This window comes from Ammodytes marinus, assembly GCF_949987685.1.
Source record: "Ammodytes marinus genome assembly, chromosome: 8".
Taxonomy (NCBI): domain Eukaryota; kingdom Metazoa; phylum Chordata; class Actinopteri; order Uranoscopiformes; family Ammodytidae; genus Ammodytes; species Ammodytes marinus.
The window spans coordinates 13,097,856-13,118,169 of NC_137212.1; the positions used below are offsets into that span (position 1 = coordinate 13,097,856).

Here is a 20,314-nt window from a genome sequence, read left to right on the forward strand (position 1 = left end):
CAACGTTACATTTTAAATAGACTTGTGAATTATTAAGCTACTTAAAAGGACTACACTAGCACAATAAAAACACCGGTCTAAACGAAAGGACAACTCCACTGCCATATAAGGTAATGGGCGGTCGTTGAAAGCCAACTACCCCGTTCTGATTGGAGGATCAGTCTGACATGACCGTTTTTCCCGCGTCGTCTCGACGCTGATTGGTCGGCTGACTTGGTCCGATTTGAGCTCATTATCTTTATCACCCGAGGATGAAGTGAGGGGACGAAAAAAAAATCATAAGCCGAAAAAGAACGGTGGACGGAGTTTGGCGTGGACCGTCGTTTCTACGCGAACCGACGACCACTGGCGGAGGGAAGGATGCTTGAAAACAAGAGGGAGAGATTGAAAACCTTCCTGAGGAAAATCGACGAGAAGGCCATAGTCAGACTCAAGCACTTTATGAAAGAGAGGTGAGCGGAATGAATGTGGCGAAAAAGCTGAACCGCTATCTGCCGGTGGAGAGCATCATCAGCAGGGTGGATGCTAACGGCTAGCATTTATTTGATGACAACAAGCTGTCCTATACGATTAATTGGAATGTTGTATCTACCCTTAATCTACTGTTCAACAAAGAACCAGGGGATGTGTGTTCATGCATTTGTTATTTTTACCTGAAATGTACGTAAGAGGAGAATATACGCCTTCCAGTCGGTGGGTAGATAGTGCTAGCAGGCTAGCCATCCGTCTGGGTGAAGATGGGTTGGCATTTAAATCAACCTTAAGATAACGTTACAGTGACACAAATAGTTACAGTCTCTGACACCGTGATATAGCCTACATTTTAAAAAACGGGTATTTGTTGGCCACTGAATTAAACACAGTATGTTGTTGTCGACGTTGGTTGTTGCGAGCATCTTTACAATACCTGTGTACATTAGCATAAGCAATAGCCTAGTACTGGAGAATCTGCACAGTGTTTTTTTGAGCAATCTTAACATTACGTGGCTAGATGATGTCATAAGCTTCTGCCATCGTTGATAAAGCGTTCATTAAATGCTGAAGAACATAAGATTGAATGCTTGTCCAGTATTACAATGATGCCCAGTTATGTGGGAAATATTTTCATCAGTTAGGATTTAAGGAAGTTAAATGTTGGGCCTTATTTTCAATGGTTTTGTACAGCCAATGTGCCAGCCATGGGTCTCGAGATTGTGCTTTTTTTCGTTGGTTTCTTATCGAACCCTTTCCAAGAACACAGTGATTGTCCCACATTAGCCATACAAAGTGTGGTGCTCCATCTGTTTTGTTTGTGTCTAGCATATCTGTCTTATCTGGTCCAGGTAGTGTAAATGCACAACATTACATTCAGTAGATGTCCTGATCTCATTGGCATCACTTTTTGTCCTCCCTTTATGATGGTGGATGATCCATAGTAGAGCAGTCTTGACAGATGCACTTAACCACAACCACACTTTTCAAACATGCACATGTATTGTGTTTCCCTCAAACCCCAAGGATTAACACACACACACGCGCATACAGTTGTCACACATGGGACGAGCAAGTCTATGTTGTCTTGGTGAAGGCTATTTTTAGCTCCCATGAGTTGACCACAGGTGGGATATGGTGTTATATAAATGCTCAGTGTTTCTCACTGTTAGTACTCCTTGTCCTCTGAGGTTTGTCTTTCACTTGCCTTCCCATAGATAGCCATTTGCTCGAGTACAGGAGCCCAGCCAATCACATTGGTCCCTCTGGTTATCTGCGTGGCATGTCTGCAGTATGGTATGTGGGCTGATAATGTTTCCACAACACACACACATGTATATGAGAGTGCTATGGCCTAGCCAAAGCTCTAACTCTGTAAATGCAATATCTCACCGTAGTCTTTGTATCCCCTGTCGTCTTGTGTGTTATGTCTGTTATATACTGAAATCTTCCTTTTTATTAAGGTGAAAATGCCCAGAAAACACAACCCTTTTTTAGGTTAACCATATGGTTAAAAATAGCAAACACGCCACCACATGCCTAACCACCTTACAACTGAACATGCAAGCTTTTTTCTTTTTGCAAAGCACACAGTGGCTACAATATGAAAAGCCCTGTTTAAACAGGGAAGAACCCGGTAGAGCTGCAAAGCTTATTGAGATGGAGGAGCCTGGAATAGTCTGGGTGGGGCGTTCTGTTGGCTCCAAGAGGGCTGTGCCCAGGACGGAGCTTACTTGCCACCGTGGGCAGTGAAGAAGCATGTAGGTCTAAATTATGAGATGTGCTGCAGGCCAAGTAGAGAAAAAAAGTCCCAAGTTACAGGGTGAAAAACCACATCTGCAGGTCAGAAGAATGCTAAATGATGGGTGACATGCTAACCAGCTGGTCATGTGTTGCCTCTGTCAGGATAGTGCTAATGACTGACCACTCCTGTGTCACACAGCCAAGACAAAATGGCCATATTCATCTAAGCTGTTTCACCTTTAGGTGCTCACAGTAGCTTGGGGAATTCCACCTAAAGCAGTTGCCATTAGTGGTTATATTTTCAGACACATAGGGCTTTTTGCGAGCTCATCCATACGCCTGAGATGGAGCTTTTCCATGTTCTGGCCAGCTTTGAATTGAAGGATAGCATGCTTTGGTTGTAAATTATTGTGCATGTAAGCCTTTCTGATAGTATCTTGATTTTAAGATGAGCCTAGTCCACTGTCATTCATTGGCCATTTCCTTCACATGAAGAATGGCATGTTTCTTTCTACTTTCCCAACACAGCAACAACCTATGGTGGATACACAATTAGAGAAAAAATAAACGCTGCAAAATCGCACAAACATATAATGTATAAAATGGACTCAGAAAGTAAAGACATGGGCAAAAGATATTCAGCAACGAGTCTTCATACACATTGCCCTCCATAATGCTTGCTCTTTTGTTCAAGATATTAATCTTAAAGATATAGTATTTCAGCCGTAAACTAGCTTGTTGTGAATGTGCATTTCATTTTGGACTGAAGGCTTTGTACACTTGTACGTACACGTTTTGGATATGACTTCTAATCGGACAACTCGCTGTTCCAAGAAGATGAGATCCACATAATTGTACAGTACTTTAAATCCAAGCCCCCCCCCCCTATGTACAGTAGACTGGCATTATTTTTAACGATTTTAAAGTTGTGGGATTTTCCAGCCACCACCCTGCTCACATTGCTGGAAGTGCACTGAACAGACGCCTTGAAGAAAGACCCTCTCTGTCCCTGTGCCCAGTTAGCACAGAGGAAGTGGAGGGAGGTGCTGCATGCACAAGGCCACATGACTTCCCACTCAAACACACGCGCACACACAAACACGCTATTCTGTAACCCATGCATACAGACACTCTATTTCACTTGGCACTCACACACATATATACACACACACTCACTCGCTCACTCACTCACTCACTCACACACACACACTTTTTCTGCAGACTGAGCCCTGGCAAGGTGCCACACGCATGTTATTTAACCATGACCACTGGCTCGCTTCCTCACTGCCCTATTAAAGCTCAAACTCGTATGGGCAGAAACTAATTATTGTATCTTTTTGTTTATCATGTATTTGTTTTCTGGTTATAATGGAAACTTAGTTGTGTCAAATCATAGGCCACATTTAAATCCTGTGTACAGGTGCAATTAGTTGTACTTGTGTGGCACTATGTGTGAATATAAATATAGAACAGTTGCAGAGACCTGTTGTTTTCCTTCAGAATTAAGCAATTTGGATTGAATAATGGGAAGTCAAGACAAAAATTATACATGTCCCTCCAGAAGATGGCGCAATCAATCACACTATCTGGTTTAGCAAATTCTCAGCTGATCTCAGAGATGACTTGGCTGTTAAACTTTTAGGCAGCCTTGTGTGGTTAAAGCGGTGTAAGGGGGCCACTTGCACTGAAGCTTTGGTATTCTATTGAATTGCTGACGTCTGCAGCAAGACTCTTGGGTCATTTGTCATGTCTCTGAATATTTTATATAGTATATCTATGCTCTGTATGATTCTTAACTGTTTAACTTGTACTAGTTTTTCTGCTGCTGTGAATGTCCCGTTCCGGAGAAATCATCCATTACCTCAATCAAAGTTAGTTTTCTAGTGAATTTGAACGCCTTCATTATAATCCCAGTAAATATGTGATAAGTTGCTGTTTAAGAATTCTAATCATTGACTAGTAAGATGCATTTTCTGTTTTTACCTTTATATCATTACAGTGCCTTTGACACACACATATTTTAATTTTTGCCATTCAGTATCATTCAGTCCCTGACATATGGGAACAATGCATGTATGAAGATTGATAAGAAGGCTATCATGGAATATAGTATTCACATAAGGTGTTTTCTCTGGAGTGCCTAGAGTGTACTTCCTCATAAGCATTGTGCAAGTCTTATCTTATATGATGGAGGCTGAAAAACACACACGGAGAGTAGAATTCATCGTGCAGAGTATGTTCAATTATCTCGTAAAGGTAACACAAAGTGTCTTTTTTTTGGTCCACTTTTCAGCTTTATTATAAAGATGAAACCTCTTCTCAGAATGTATTCAGTAATTGCAGTCATTCTCTAACTGGACAAGATGTCAGCTGGTGGTTGGATAGGAAAGGTAAGGAGTGAGTCATGTATGAGGACTAAATTAGGACTGAGGTCATGAGTGCACTTCAGCATTATCTGTGTCGGTTTCCTTGACTGTGAGGTCATGGTTTAGAAATAGATGGCAGAGACTTGTCAGCCTATGGTTTGTGAATCAAACGAGGATCAACTACATTGTACATTTACGCTACAACAACACACTACGTTTATCTACTGACTACATTTGTAATGATGTATCCTGAGCTTTTCTCGGTTCCCCTCTCCATAGTCACACACAAATGGTCTCGTGCCTGGTGGGCCCCATTACCAACATCCACAAAGAGATTGAGCTAAGTGTTATCATGCACACTACAAAGCCACCTCCTTGTTGTTATTCAAAACAGGCTCCTGAATGCTGTTGTTGTGGCCTTTCTGAACTGAGAATACTCGGGCAATGGTTCTCTCACCCCCACATTTCAACCAGTTACCCCCTACTGTTGTATTATTATAGCCCTTTCCATGACAACACGGGCCGACACTGGCATAGAAAGGACTAAGCTTGGGAGGGCATTTCAGGCTTGAACCCCATCCAGTCTTCTTTTTTGTTCTTACTCATTTCCCCTGTTGCAGTAAAGCAAACCTTTACACCCTTTCCATTTTGCTGCCAATGCCTAGGGCTGGTTCGAAGTGCAAAAAGGTGCGACTGCCGTTGTCATCGTCATTTGGCCGCGTGGATCGGTTATGGCTGCTAGCCTGTAGAGATGGTAGAAAGTGTGGAGTGAAAACTGTGTTGGTCATGGACAGAGGGAAAGGCTTGTTGAGCCAACAGCCTGCTGCTGCTGGGGCCTGTTCTTGTCGCTCTGAGGAACCGGGAAGGTAAGCAAAGCAAACGTATCCAGTTTCCAGCCACTACTTGTCAAACTGTTTCGCATCATGAGGCGCAGCTTGCTGTCTGTCTGTGGCTGTGTGTTTTTTTTTAAATCCTAATTTTGATGTTAAGGTTGCTTCCTCTGACCTATTGGAAATAATATTGATTCGGTACAAACGTTCTACTTCTATCATGTGGTCATCATAACCCTAACAGCCCTTTTTTTTCCTCAGTAGATCCTCTGTGTACCCCCCCCCCTAAAAAAAAATAGAATTGGTCACAGATCTGAGCTAATGAACTTTGAGACTGTGATGAAGTGATTTGTATGCTCTCTTAAGATAGTACTAGAACAAACACATTCCCAAAAAAAATGGATCTGACTGTCATTTGTTTCCCACTTATCTCTATTACATATGTCAGCATGTGAGGTTGCTGTTTGTGCTGTAGCCGCCGAGACAAATTGTACCCTGGAGCGTGAACATGCGTGCTGAAGAGAGTTCAAGACGTTTGAAATGTCAGTCATGCTAAGCGCTACATTGATTATTATTTTTTTTTGTCAGGTGGTATGACACTATGCTTCAAGGAGGAAGTAGATCAGAGGTTGAGGCCTCCCATTTCAGGCATAGGCTGCCTCCTGCTTCGTAAATACACAGTTGTCGTTTTATGTTATATGTTCCCGTAACTTTTTACAGTTTATTGTCACACACCTGTTCACCATTTATGGCTTTGGCCTTGAACACTTTTATAGGCAATCAGGTTGTAATTTTTTCCCCCTCCATTGAGACATGCTTGTGTTGCTGTAAGATTTTTAGATTTTCAGTCGCTCTAAAATCTTTTTGTTCAACTGGAACCTATGCAATAACCATTATAGCTATTGGAATTGCGTGGCTACCAGACCCTCTGTGTATTGAAATCAACTGCAGATACATGATTTTAATCAAGGTACAGATGGTTGTAGTGTGGCTTCTGTCGTCAGAATAACACAGGGGCTTTACTGTGACAATATTACCAAGGAAATACATTTTTCTTAACTTTCAGCATACGTGGGAAAAATGCACCCTCTAACCTTTTGATCGTGTTTTCAAATAGAACATCTCGCCTTAACGGCTGCTGAGTGCTGGTGTTACAGGATGCGGTTTCAGCAAGGCCTTTTTTTTTTTTTTTTTGGTTAGTGCCGGGTAAAGAGTATGAGGAAGTTGTTGAGAAAGTCAAACAGTCGGTTCTCTTTGATTACTGCCTATATTGCCCTGACACTTTGACCCCCTGTCTAGTATAGTGGGTCAGGTGAGTCGTGTTAACACAAACACACCAGGTCTATGCTTCAGCGCTGGCTGGTTATGAAATCCATCAACTCACAGTTTTTTTTAAAGTCGTTATGACACTGAAGAACAAAGGGAATGGTGGCCCTCTGGCTTAAGCTTAACGACATGTTTGTTACTTTACCCTTTTGAACGTTCCCATAATTGCTTGCGTGACACAGTAGGAACATTTGTGTTTTTTAAACGGGGGTTACTGACAGGGGGAAATAAAGTTGAACAAACTTGATTATCAGGAATCCAGTCTGAAAATGTTGATCTGGTTTTGTTCAGGTCTTAGGCAATGCAATGCTGTATGTATCGTAAATAATATTGATTCTAATACCTGACTTTAAAAAAAAACATACTATGTTAGTTAAAGGAAGACTTCTAAGGTTGTACTTGGTTATGATTGATTCATTGTAATCCACCACTCCTACATTGGGCCAGTCTGAGCACCTCACAACTATTTGACTTTTTTCCACTCACGCACACAGCGCTTTAGAAGAAGAAAAATAAGAAAATACATGAAAATCTCAAACATGATTCTGATAAGATTATGCTTGTCAGTGGAAGAATTTATGGGTGGGCCTATTTTTTTTTTTCTCAAGCATGTCTGTACCTGTGTTGTGCTCCGCTGACTCTGTGTGTTTGTGTGTGTGCGCACGGTGTGAGAGTGTGTGTGTACGTTGGTCCCTTTCATGCTTGTTTGGCCCCGGGGGAGTGGTTGAGTTTGACGTCATCCACTACGGAGTGTCACACCATTCTCAACACAAAGTGGCTTCCCCTTTTTTTGCTAGCACATTCAAACGGCAACTCGGCAACAGGTTTTCTCTGGAAGGATGTGGAGTAGGACCTCGACCAAACAAGGACTATTTCTTAACCACACAACAACAAAGAGGAATATCGCTGCTCAGCTTTGATGGCGTGGGACCAGAGAACATAGTTTACAGACGATAGTTATTTTTAAGGGTTATTTAATTAATTTATTTATCTCTAGAAGAAAAGGCAATGCCTATTGTCAGTCGGTATATAAGTTTCCGTTCATCAAAGCGATTTAAATTAACCAGGTAAGATGGTCTATGTTGCCCTTTTATCTTAAGTAGATTCAAAGTTGTTGTTATTTATACCCAAGATGATAGATGTATGTTTTTGTAGTCTTCATATGTCCTGATTGTAACTTCTGTTTTAGATTTGTATCATTAGCGTTCAGCAAACGCCTTCGTCTTTCAATGTATCTGTGGCTTTTTTTGCTCCTGATCAAGAACAAGCCCCTTGAAGAGCATATTGGCTGTAGTGTAGCCTGCAATCTTACTTTTTAAGTGTTACTTTCTTTTTTATTTTAAATTGTGTACTTGCAGAGGGTTGTTGGTTTTAGTGCGTGAGCCTACGTCGTTCAGCTTTTAAAGTTGCCTGGAGGTGGAATTCTACAGCCAGCAGACTGCTGACGCATTGCTGTCAGTTAAACTTTATGATGTGTTGGGAAAACGTTTTCCATTTCACAATCATAAAGATAAGCCTATTGTCTGCAAAATGTCTGTCCAGTCATCAGAGAGCATTTTAATTTGATTCACAAATGGAATGATGTAGTTAACATCCTATGCAGTATTTTAACGGTGCTGTTCCATGCTGCTGGATGATGACAGTCTGTAGAGTACAGGAGATTGGAACAGAGGTGAAGAGTTTTGTCAGTGGGTGTTTTCAGAATTTCGATATATGCGCTGAATGTAAATGACGCTGAAACAGTATTTTGCATGTTGCTAAACTCCCCTTCTTTTTGTCTGTTTCCCCCTCCCCCCTATGTGCAGCAGCTACCCAGTAGAGAGCGGTGGTGGCGGGCTGCCAACCAAATTAAAGAAAAGCAGGAGCAGCTCAAGCAATGGCAGCATCAAGAAGGCGGAGGCCAGGAAAGCCTTGAGCCTGGAGGCAGCACAGCTCGAGATCAAGCAACAGCACAAAACCCTCACCAGACAAGAAGCCATCAGGTAGGACAGAGGAGGAAAGAGCAGGCGTCATCCAGATATGTTAGAAGATGTTTGCAGTTTTGGGTCTTATTAGATGTGGGGAAATCTTATTTCTCACTCTTAAAAATGCATAAAATCACACATTTGACACACGGCTATTCTGAACATGCATCACAAGACCCGACCTGAGTCTCAGCTGTTGCTTAGTCGTGACACACACATGACTGCACCGCCTTTGGAGACTTACTGGGTTCTCACATGATTCAAATGTACAAGGTAGATTTGTGATATAACGGTGTAAAGAATGCTGATGTTCATGGTTGACCGCTTAACTGTTAATGTACTTTCAACCAATTAATGATATCAGTCAAACTGTTAAAGAAAACTGCCTTTTACACATCAATCAATGAATGAGTGCGTGTTGACACTTACAACCTATCACCCATATTGTTTAGGCAAACTTAAGAGGGCATTCAAAGTGGTGTGTGGGAATATGTCTTCAAAAATATGTAAAGCAATTTTCAAAAACAGGTAATGCAGGTTAACAGGTGTATTGAGGAGGTTTTTCCTTTTACTTGCACTTACTGTAATTACAAGTGTACACACACACACAGAGCAGACAGATTCCGCAGAGTTGGTGAAAGATATGCAGGATTTTAAAAAGTAATCCGCAGAGATATTTTCCTCTCAAAAAATATATGGACATGATTTAAAATGGTTAAAAAAAAACATTCCTCTGGGAGACACAAGACGTCAAAAGGGAAAGAGTAGCTAGCTGGTAATGCTTTAATGTCTGGCCATTTGGCCGGCACTTAGGTCTTTAAATTAAGAAAATACACAAACAAATGGGCTCTTCATTATTGAACAGCAGCAGGTCAAGTAAGCTTTTAAAGACACGTTAAGTCAGCGCCTGGCTTTGTCTCCCTCCATGTGAAATTCTGAAATGTCAAAATGCCTTGTCAGTGCTCTGAACGCCATACTAGATAGCATTTTAATCTCGTGGGTTAACGCTCAATTATCTTTGGTAATATGTCAGGGGGAAAAAATAAAAATGGACATCACTAGTAAAGAACAATCTTATAACTGTGTTTTTAGGAACATCGACGGCTTCATCTCATTTATAGACTGTAGTTGGTTTCTCTGTCTCCCGGGTTTAAAGAAATGCAATCTGCTACAGCCTTCAAGTGTGTGCAGTCATGTCGTGTTTCTACTATCTTCTCACATGAACTTCAAACGTGAAGCCACATACTTCCTTTTTATATTGACGGCTTTGTTCTTTGCCTCTGCAGGTCGCAGACTTTCGATGTTGATAGCAAAAGCTTTGAGAAGACTGAGGGAACCGGCACACAAAGTGTAAGTCCACCATAACTTTGAATTGAAGACCTAGGTTATTATACTAGTCCGGTTGAAAAGCAGGCCTTTGTGTTACTGTGTGTGTGTTGTCTGGCCCATTGTCTGCTCATCATGCCACGTGTCCTGACTTTTGCTTTAATCTTCTCTCTTTTAGAGTTTCATGAAGCACAACAAAACATTCCACAGGTTGTTTCCGGACATTCCCAATAGTGAAGACTTGATACATGGTAGGTAGGAGAAAAAAATAAATAAAAGATCGACTGAATGACAAAATGAACCACATGAAAACTAAAAGTCTTCCTCTCCTCTCCCAGCATACATCTGTGCCCTGCAGAAGGAAGTGCCCTACCACGGTCGTCTGTACGTCACCGACACCCATGCCTGTTTCTACTCCTCAGTTTTGCTCAAAGACACTAAGGTAGGCTTCAGCTCTACTCTGGCTCCCTCCCTTTCCTAATGTTTTTTTTTTTTCAACTTATTATATGCACCATTTTAAATCTATTCATCTTATTGCAAATCATGATTTCTCTTCTTGGGCATGTGCTCTTGCAGGTGGTGATTCCAGTCTCCTGCATCCACATAGTGAAAAAGCAGAACACAGCTTTGCTGGTGCCCAACGCCTTGTCCATCCGCACCAGTGAAGGAGACAAGGTCAGTCTCTCCCCACACAGCAGTCTAAATAAAAAGATTTTTAAGCAACTAGACATGTTTAAAAAAAAGTCACATTTACAGTGAAGTTTGCTTTTAGATGTTATCCAAACAATAACTGAGTGTATTTTTTTTGCATCATGTTTGTGCCAGAAGTGCACCTCGCTAATATTCTTTCTTTTTGTTTATTTTTCGTCACTCTGGTTTTCTAGTTCCTGTTTGTGTCGCTGCGGAATCGAGAATCATGTTTTCAACTGCTGCGTTCAGTATGTCCTCAGATAGCGGTGAGGTTCCAATGTCCAATGTCTTAAAAATTCAGAAGTTTTGCATTGATAAATGTTTAGGAATACTGACACTTTATAATGCTTGACGATCAGAGTATAATCCCTGCATAAACTAAATCTGAAATAAAGCAGCAACCATGTGATTATAAACCTTGTTACATATCTCATATCTCTCATAATCTCTGAAAATTTTTGCTTATTTATATATTTTTTTTACTAAATGCACATAGTCTGAGCATGCAGAAATATCGGATAGAAGCCTTGTAAAATGGGAGTTTAGTTAAAAATGAATCCAATCTTTTAAACGTAAAGTCTAAACATGTGTCTGTCTCTGTTACAGGATGGCAGCACCAACAGCAGCACAATCTTCTCCTCAGCGGAGAACAGCTTTGATAAGAGCAAACTTGTGGTAAGACTCTTTCTCAATACTGAACAAAGTGAAAGTGTTTCAGGTTTTTTTTTTTTTTTTTTTTTTTTTTTTTTTTTTTAATATAATGATTTATTAATGCCCCCTATTCTTATGGCTGAGTTATATGATCAACAGATTGTGATGGTATCCCTCTCTCTTTCTCTCTTTTGTCACTACAGAACTCCAGCCTGTCCAGCCTGGACGACAGCTTTGACCAGTTCAATGGCTCACTGGAGTCCCACTCTTTACAGGAGCAGCCTCTGCACAAACCGCACAGAGGTGAGAGGCCAGTTGTTAATCCTTCACTTTATGTTTACATGCTTAACAGCAAACCTGGTGAAAATAACAAATGTTACCTAGAATCATTATGTATGATGGCGGGATCTTATCAAAAATCCTTGATAAGATCTCGCCCTCGCTCTCTCTCTCTCTCGCTCGCTCGCTCATATGTTCTGGCCTTGACATGCAAAGTCCAATGTCTGAAAGCAGTTTAATATTGATCTCCTCCCTCCTTCCATCTTCAGAGGCTGTTCCTAATGCAAATGGCTCGGCTTTCCGGAGTCTACACATGCAACAGAGTGATAGCTCGTCCTCAGAGGAGCTGTCAGTATCAGGTAAGACTCAGTTTTCTATTTGTCACCAGCCATGTCCTCCGATAGAAGAACAAAAACATGTCAAGAACAACAACTCTGTGGACAACATTGGTTTTCATGCCGTGTTTTGCGTTGTTTCTCCCGGCTCAGGTGGATCGTGGGTTTGGAATCTGACCGATAGGGCCAAGTCACTGATGGTTCAGAGAGAGGCCAGCACCCTCAACACTCTCCTATTCATTTACTTGATTTTGTGAGTAGCACTTCCTCTCTCTACAGTATCCCTCCTTCCCTCCCTCCTTCCCTTTGAAATTGACTTCCCGTCTTCCAATGTGCTAATCATAATCTGCTTCTCACTGTCAATAGTCCCATACCTTACAACTAGTGAAGGATTTCAGAAATGTTTCCTGCTAACGATGAACTAACCTGATCTTGTAGAACTTTCACTATGCAAAAAGATATGCCAAGGCGTGCCGACATTTTGTGATTTTGAAACCAGTTTTCGCTAATCTAAAGAAATGTGCAGCATTTTTTTTTACCTTTTTATAGTGCCTGCTCAAAAGACTATAAAGATATAGTGATGTATTAACCAAGAATTTAATTAATGGTTCTCTTTGTATCTGCGATAAGCTTATCTCAACCTTTTTCCCGGACACTATTGTCCCACTTATTACCCAGCATCTCGGCAACTTAAGCAGCTCAGTGAAAAAAAGTCTGAGGAATCTTGGTGTAATTTTTGATGGAGGGATGTCCCTAGAACGGCATATGAATCAGCTGGTCAAGAACTGCAATTTTCACTTGCGTAACATCTCCAAGCTCAGACACATGGTCTCGAGCCACGAGCTTGAGATGATTGTCCACACTTTTGTGTCCTCACGATTGGACTACTGTAACAGCCTTCTAACATGCCTTTGTAAAAAAGGCTTGGCTCGTTTACAAGTTGTCCAAAACTCGGCGGCGAGGCTCCTGACCCGCACCCACAGGAGAGCCCATATTTCTCCTATTTTGAAAGCTTTACATTGGCTCCCTGTCGCATACAGAGTAAACTTTAAAATCCTGGTGCTGACGTTCAGGGCTCTTCACGGTCAGGCTCCTGATTACATTAAGGGCCTGATCCAGCCTTATGCCTCCACCAGGAGCCTGAGGTCCTCCACGCAGAATCTCCTGATGGTTCCTTGCACTCGTTTTAAAACCAGAGGAGACAGATCTTTCAAGGCTGTTGCTCCTCGTCTGTGGAATGACCTGCCCCAGTCCCTGCGCATTCTGGACTCTGTGGATATTTTTAAGAGTCAGCTTAAGACGCACTTGTTCAAACAGGCTTTCTAGATCCATGTCTATGTACTCTGTATTATATTGTATAGTATTATATTTTGTACGTTCTTAGGAAACTCTTCTTTGTAACAGACTCTGTATATGTGTCGTTTTATTGTGTTTTTTAATGTGAAGTGCTTTGTGACCCTGGTCTGCGAGAGGCGCTATATAAATAAACTTTACTTACTTACTTTTTGATCACTGTGAATACAAAGGCAAGAGAAAGGCATTATATGTGACTTGGCTTTTTCTTTTTCTTTTCAGGGTCGTGCTGCTGCTGCTGTCTTCCGGCTACATCGGTTTACGTATCGTGGCCTTGGAGGAACAGCTGACATCGCTAGGGGCTCTGTCTGAGTTCACCTTGCAGAGCGGGTGAGGAGACACTTCTTTTAATTCTTCATTGCGTCTTTTGTCTGAACATCAAACTACATAAACACTCCTTATGGGAATGGTTGCCAAAGAGATTTTAAAAAAAAAGTTGGAGTGAGCAGTTTTAGATCCGCCCAGGGCAGCAGTTCTGCCTTACACAATTAACTACATCATGTGCCATTTTGAAAACAAATTCAGTGAAGTGCGCTGTATGTGAATGATCCTCAATCATTACACATTACTGCCACCCGGTGGTCAGGGATATGTGTGTTTTAAGACAGAGAATAAAAAACGGAAGACTGATTTCTTTTTCCAATAATTGTTTGTTCCCCATGATCTAATTCATTCTTAAAAAGATAAATGTGTCCTTTTCACCTTTTAAGAATGTATTGAGACTGTTTGAGTTATGCATTGAGGTCTATTTCGAGGAAACGGTGCAAATGAATTCCTGCACAAGGTGCAGCCTCGCCTCCAAGTTACATAAGACTTCTAGGATCATATGTAGTTGCTGCTTGGGATATGTCACTCTTAACTGGTTCCCTCTTGTGTTTTTTTTCACAGATACCACAAAGACACATAACACTCAGCGACTGAGGGAGGGATTGCTTGACTCGTGACTGGAGGATTATCTCCAGCGGGAGAAACTTTGTGAAATGAGACTGTTCTCCCAGCATGGCCGGTGCTGTCGGCTAGAAGAAAAAATGGCCGACCTGTGCAATTTCAGAGACAACTTGACAACTTGAAGGGCTTCACCCCACCCCCCTCACCCTCCACCCGTCCCTAGTGCAGTACATGTCAGACATGCCACAACTTGGTCACACAGAGCCGAGCCAAAATGCACACACACACACACACACACACACACACACATTCACTGCCTGGCTGCAGCGTGTGTGTCATTCAAACCAAAGCCAAACGGCTCTAACTTAGCAATGTGCCACGCTTGCCAAGTCGACGGGCACTTCTCCTGACAGAAACGGTTCCACATGTGAACTTTTTGTTATCCCTTGTCCTCCATATACATGAATCCTTCTGTCTGAGCATGACTGAACAGGGCTATACCAATCAGCATTAGCCTGCTGTAGTGCTTTTGTATTGCACCTCAACACCAGAGACGTAGTGCTAATGCATTGCCAAAGATGCCCACGGTGCACATCTCTTTGCATGAGTGCACGGAGATACTTTTAAATTATTCTCTCTATCTCTTTTTTACCTCCTTTCTCCTATTTACCTTTTCCATCTGATTTCCCCTTCCGTCTCTCAGCGGTATGTACAAATCTGTCTGGTAATCTTCCTCTTAATCAGCTGTGGGTTGATCTCAAAATCGGATCAGCCCACGGAGGCTTGATATCTTTGCTCTCTTTCTCCAACCAGCAATGATTGCAGTATTACTCTCCTCGTCTTTGGCATGATTTAAGCCAGTTTAATGATCAATGATCGGAGGTTGTTTTTGTCTGCAGTCTCAACTTGATCAATGCATCGTCAATGCACACACATCTAGTACAATAGGACAAGAGGAGGTTGTCTCAGAGGCATCAATATGTTTTTGTGTATGGCTTTTTTTATGACTTTGGTCTTCAAGAGTAGATTTAATAATCTGTTGATGTACTGTCTACCAGGCAAACGCCACATAGTGGTAAAAAGTACACCTCTCTTTGACAGGCCTCTAGAGGACCAAGTGGCATTTCTAGAGTTTTCAGGTTATTTAAAGTAGCGCCAATAATGTATTGCTGATGTCTATGCATGTGTCTGCAATATTGACAATTGACTGACACTGTATACGCATTTTCACCCATCATCCATAGAGGTGAATTTACAACCACACCTGCTGCAAGGTCCAAGTTTTCAACAGCGAAACACAAAGTGGTCCCGAAAAGAAATTAATATGCAACAAATGATTATGCATGGCAAAAATGTATGTGTGCTGTTTTTTTTTTTTTTTAAATGAAGCTTGATGTTTTTTGGGGAAGAAATTGCGCAAGAAAAAAAAAACGACAAATGTGAGTGATAGGAACGGCTCAAGCGAGCGAGCGCACTTTAAAAAATTGTGTTGTGCCTCTCACAGTCCGAGACACCTTGTTTTGGATTGGGAAGAAATGGAAAAACTGGCGTTCTGTGCTATGTGACATGGTGCTAAGACCTTTTTTTTAATTTAATTTCACTCAGGGGTGGTGGGCACTACCTGCCACGTGGTTTTAGGTTGTCATCTTTTCCTTAGTCATTTCAAAGTCTCGTGCTCGTGACGGGGCTTCACCGTCTGTACTGTAATTCTTGGCTTTTGGTGGTTTCTCAAATATCCCTTTGAGAAAGCACACTACTTTTCATTGAGATGATGTGTCCCGACCTTCCAAGGACCCTTTTTTAAAACAAATCTAAGCATATCCACGCCATTAAACGTCACCCTTGTTGTGGAAGCTCTTCTAAACAAGATGTAGCGATTGGGTAAAATTTTTGCTACATGATGTTTTACACATGGTCATATTCTTACTGTATGTGTAGCAAAGGTTTTTTGTCAACATGCCATATACAGTTCTTATAATCTCCCACAAGGGGGAGGCACACACTCATCCACTGTCCTTGAATGGACTTGATGCAAGAGTCTCAATGATGAGGGCAGTATTTGTGTGGTTTTGCACTATTCAAAGTGTTGTAAATAATTTTGTATCAATTGTTAATGTCCTTAATTCTACTATGGTCCATATATTTATTTGCATTCTGTGTAATTCAAAGTAGTCTCTGTGAGATGGCTTTGCTATTGTTCAAAATAAATCAAATGTTGCTAAGTAAATGAATGTGTGTGTATTTGTTACTTACTGCACAAGAACCGGTTCAAATGGAAAATATTCTACATCAAGTAAAGTTTGGGAATGGCACATGGTTAATAGGAAACGAGTGGAAAAACATTCTCAAAAACCATTTGTATTTCTCGCGTGTGTTTGATAGAGAAAGTCACTTATAAATGATATGTTCTATTCGTGGAATGAATTTTCATACACTTTTATTTTGGCACAAAGCTGCAGTTGCTGCTTAATGTTTTATGCAGATTATTCATGTTTTGACAAACGGGATTTAGGGAGCACTAAAACTCAAACTAAACTACTAAAGTCTGAATCGGATGATCATGCATCAACTGACCACATACAACTTAAAGTAAATACTACTTTCTAATTTAAGCTGTTATCTGCAACATTTGAGTTACGTTGTTTCTAGTAACTTGAAACACTATTGCTAATTATTTGGTGGTTTTAGGGCACCTTTTGAGAGCAAAATCTAGATTTATCCTCAAATGCTAAAGGATACCTAAGCTCTCCATTTAAAATGAAGTTACATCTCCAAGCCAGCTGCAGTGTATCCAGTTGCAAATGGTTAAGCACTTCCATATATTATCTGTCTTATTACCTCTTTCTTCGGCTTGTATTTTATTACATAGGTATACTTAGATTGTTAAACCCTCCTCTCCTATTGTTTCTGAGCTGTTCATTGTTCATATGAATGGATCTTAGTATCAAAAACTGTGTTGGGTTGGTAAATCCAAACTTAAAAGAGCTGACTGGTAACCCGTTTTAAAAAAATGAAGTTGGGTGACTGAGTTAAACGGTTAACTCAGAGGACATGAGTGAGATGAACTCACTTTGTGGCATAGGCCTCGTATTTGGCAGGACACCACCATCTAGTGGAGAATCTCTTCTACATACGCATGGTTCCTGGTGGGTCGTAGCAAAATGAATGCACTCCTCATGTGTCTTTACATTTTGTTAAATCAAAAGGAGCATTATGATGCATTTTGTTTTAAATAAAATACAAAATGTCATAAGAAATTATTTTTTTTAAGGTTCCAGGGTCTGGAATATCCTGGATTTATCAAGGTGTGAGAACATTCGCTGCAGGTAACGTATGGCGTCATATCAACTGTTTTTTCCAATTACCTCCTCAAAAAAATGTGAGATGTTGATGATGAACACTAGGGTCAAGATAACAAAAAAAAATAAACATTCATTGTCAGTGAATCAGTGTTGCAGTGAAACGACAAATGAGTCTATGATTTCTATTTATTCCATTCTAAGTTCTCAAAAGCAACAGTGACATCCATTTCAACAGTCTTCTTGCTGTTTAGCTGTCCGGGTTATTGGAAGGAGCAGGTTCTGCAGTGGTCCGCTGGTAAGCACAGAGCTGAAACACACCTGAAAGACACCAAATAAAGTTACACAGTCATCTCACAGTCATTATTATTTTAAATCCCACTCACTTTTACCAAGGATTGCTGAAAGAAAAAAAGCACACTATTGTCATGATTGAAGTTGTGGATCTTTGCTAGTGATGTGAGATTGTATCATTGAGGACTGAACCTTTCAATTTCTAAACAGAGTCTACAGTTATTACTATGTACAAGTACAAGTACAAGAGCCCAAGGTTCTCTCCCCACTGGTTTAATTCATTGTATTGTCTAAGCTGCTGCATAACCCTGTCATCTTGTCTGTTTTGTCACTGTATAACATCATTTAAATGTTATTTTTATTCTGGCATATAGCCAGTGTATTTACTCGCTTCAGGGTACTGAGTTTCAAAGTAACAACAACAGGTTTTATTACTGAGCAAATAAATGCGCAATGTTGCAATGCACACCCTTAGATACGTGTTGTTAGATACTCTCCTCCAGGTTGCTGACAATGAAAGCCAATACATACCTGCTGCAAAAGCCAAAACAATGGCCACCCAGCCGATGATGTAAGACCAGGAGAAGCGCCAGTCCAAGAAGCGTTTGCCAAAGAAAGTGACAGTCACTCCGGTGTAAATCGCCAAAGCCAGCAGAGCAAGAAAACCTGAGAATGCAGGGTGAGAGGAACTTTGAAAATAAAAATAAAAAATAAAAAGGAAATAAGCCAACCATATGTATATGTAGGAACCGTCCACCTATAACACCTGTCAACATATATTTAAAGTTTAACATATTATACTTCAAATAGTTAATCATCTAATGATTACACCAATCTCTGTTCCTTTTTACCTAAACCCTGGGTATCCACTGTTCTAAGACCAGCCACTGGTTGTCACATGTGTGTGTTATATAATGTTGGCAGAAAAAAACTTTGTCCTATAATATAGGACAAACTCTCTAACACCAAGGTCAAGTGTAAGTGTGTGTGTTTTACCTGACAGGACCAGGGCAATGCCGCCCGTACGGACCCTCCTGTTCTTGGTACCATTGGTGAAGGCGCTCAGGCCGAGCACAACACCGGCGAAGCAGCTCAGCACAGCCAGCAACATGAAGGCCCGCGTGGCATCCCAGAAGGCTGGTCACAACAAATGTCAGGAGACACATACACATCAACACACATATTTCAATTTGGCCTATTATGCAATTGGGACTTTTCTAATGGATTTATTATAGTCTTAAAAAACAGCACCCTTCAATCCTTTTGCTCTTCTTTTTTTATGTCCTTTCAAACACGATTGGTACAACTTTAGTAAGACATCTTCCCATCACTACAGTAAATTGGGTTGCCATGTCTTTAGACAGCTCATTTCATGTCACTAGTTAATCTATGTAGACACATTTCTAAACAGTTTCAATGTGCTTTGGTATGCAGAAATAACCAACAAATTGTTTTCTGAAAGTTTTTGTCACAAATCTGCATCACATCGGTCTTAAATTAAAAACTCTGTGTGATCAGTTCATTTCATATTTAATGTGTAACTGAACAAAATAAAAACTAGATTTGATCAGAATGTTTAAATACATTTTTTGTTATGATTATAATTCATAAACACTGAAATAATTATTTCCTCATAACACACCCAATTGGACACTTGTAATGTGTGGGTTTGAAAAAATACCAGCACAAAAGATCAGCTGGTGGCAGCTTAACATACTGTCTTGTCCATGTGTGACCTCTGAAGTACTGACCTACGGTGATGGTGTGGGCGTGGCATTTGTGGTTGATGCAGAACCTCCAAAGCCCCTGATTGGCAGAGCTACCCGAGTACCGATACTGCATCCAGAAGTCTGTTGCCGTAGAGACGATGAGAAGCACGAGGGCAGCCACGCCGCAGAGCGTGCCTCCTCCTGCCAAAGTATACAGCATCGTGGAGAAGCCGGGGAAAGTGCTGTCCAACTAAACATTCAGCAACTGTCCAGTGAAGAGAAGACAGGGGGATGGGTGAGGGATCAAACTACAATACAGTATACTGTACAGACAATTTAGCCACACATAACCATGATACACCATTATCAAGATAACAACGGCCATGTGTCCTTGCCAGTCAGGTATACTAGCCTACTACTATCCCTCCCATCCTTCCTTGTGAAAATCAAGAAGCACTCCAAAATGTTTTAGGTTGGTTTTGCCATTACAGAACTTAAGGTTCCTGGATGTAATTATGAGAGGTGTCCGTGATAGCCCAACCGACCTGTCACAAACACGCTGCCTCTCTTTCTATTTAAAACAGGGTTAGGTGGATCTGCTAGAGTTACTACCAGACAGGATTGACTGATTGCATCTTACTGATAAACACTTAAAAAATAAAATGCTCAATGTCTAACACAGGTAAAAAACAATGGCTTTTCTTTGCTTTAAAAAATAATGTCAAATGTCCCTAAATAAGAAGTTGTACCGCATGGAAGAAAGAGAGAGAGTTGGAATGAGTATGGCAAT

The 20,314-nt window shown here is 40.9% G+C and overlaps 2 protein-coding genes across 7 annotated transcripts; one reads left to right on the top strand and one right to left on the bottom strand.

Moving 5' to 3' along the window:
• The first annotated feature begins 265 nt into the window (after nucleotides 1-265).
• Nucleotides 266-16,438, top strand: LOC307254875 (GRAM domain-containing protein 2B). 6 transcript variants are annotated; one of them, XM_080033416.1, is made up of 13 exons: nucleotides 266-452; nucleotides 8,542-8,718; nucleotides 9,987-10,050; nucleotides 10,205-10,277; nucleotides 10,365-10,468; nucleotides 10,603-10,701; nucleotides 10,911-10,982; nucleotides 11,323-11,391; nucleotides 11,571-11,670; nucleotides 11,916-12,005; nucleotides 12,135-12,234; nucleotides 13,557-13,664; nucleotides 14,223-16,438. In XM_080033416.1, exons 1-13 carry the CDS (start codon nucleotides 361-363, stop codon nucleotides 14,239-14,241), a joined length of 1,167 nt encoding a protein of 388 aa, XP_079889542.1. In that variant the 5' UTR covers nucleotides 266-360; the 3' UTR covers nucleotides 14,242-16,438. The 6 variants fall into 6 exon arrangements, with proteins under 6 accessions (XP_079889542.1, XP_079889543.1, XP_079889544.1 ...); XM_080033417.1 differs by having other exon boundaries at nucleotides 8,545-8,718; XM_080033418.1 differs by lacking the exon at nucleotides 266-452 and adding an exon at nucleotides 5,311-5,446.
• A 1,333-nt stretch (nucleotides 16,439-17,771) lies between these two features.
• Nucleotides 17,772-19,744, bottom strand: lim2.2 (lens intrinsic membrane protein 2.2; the record flags this gene model as incomplete). The annotated part of the gene is made up of 4 exons (XM_080033179.1): nucleotides 17,772-17,842; nucleotides 18,347-18,481; nucleotides 18,812-18,952; nucleotides 19,567-19,744. 4 exons carry the CDS (start codon nucleotides 19,742-19,744, stop codon nucleotides 17,772-17,774), a joined length of 525 nt encoding a protein of 174 aa, XP_079889305.1.
• Between the last annotated feature and the right edge of the window lie 570 nt (nucleotides 19,745-20,314).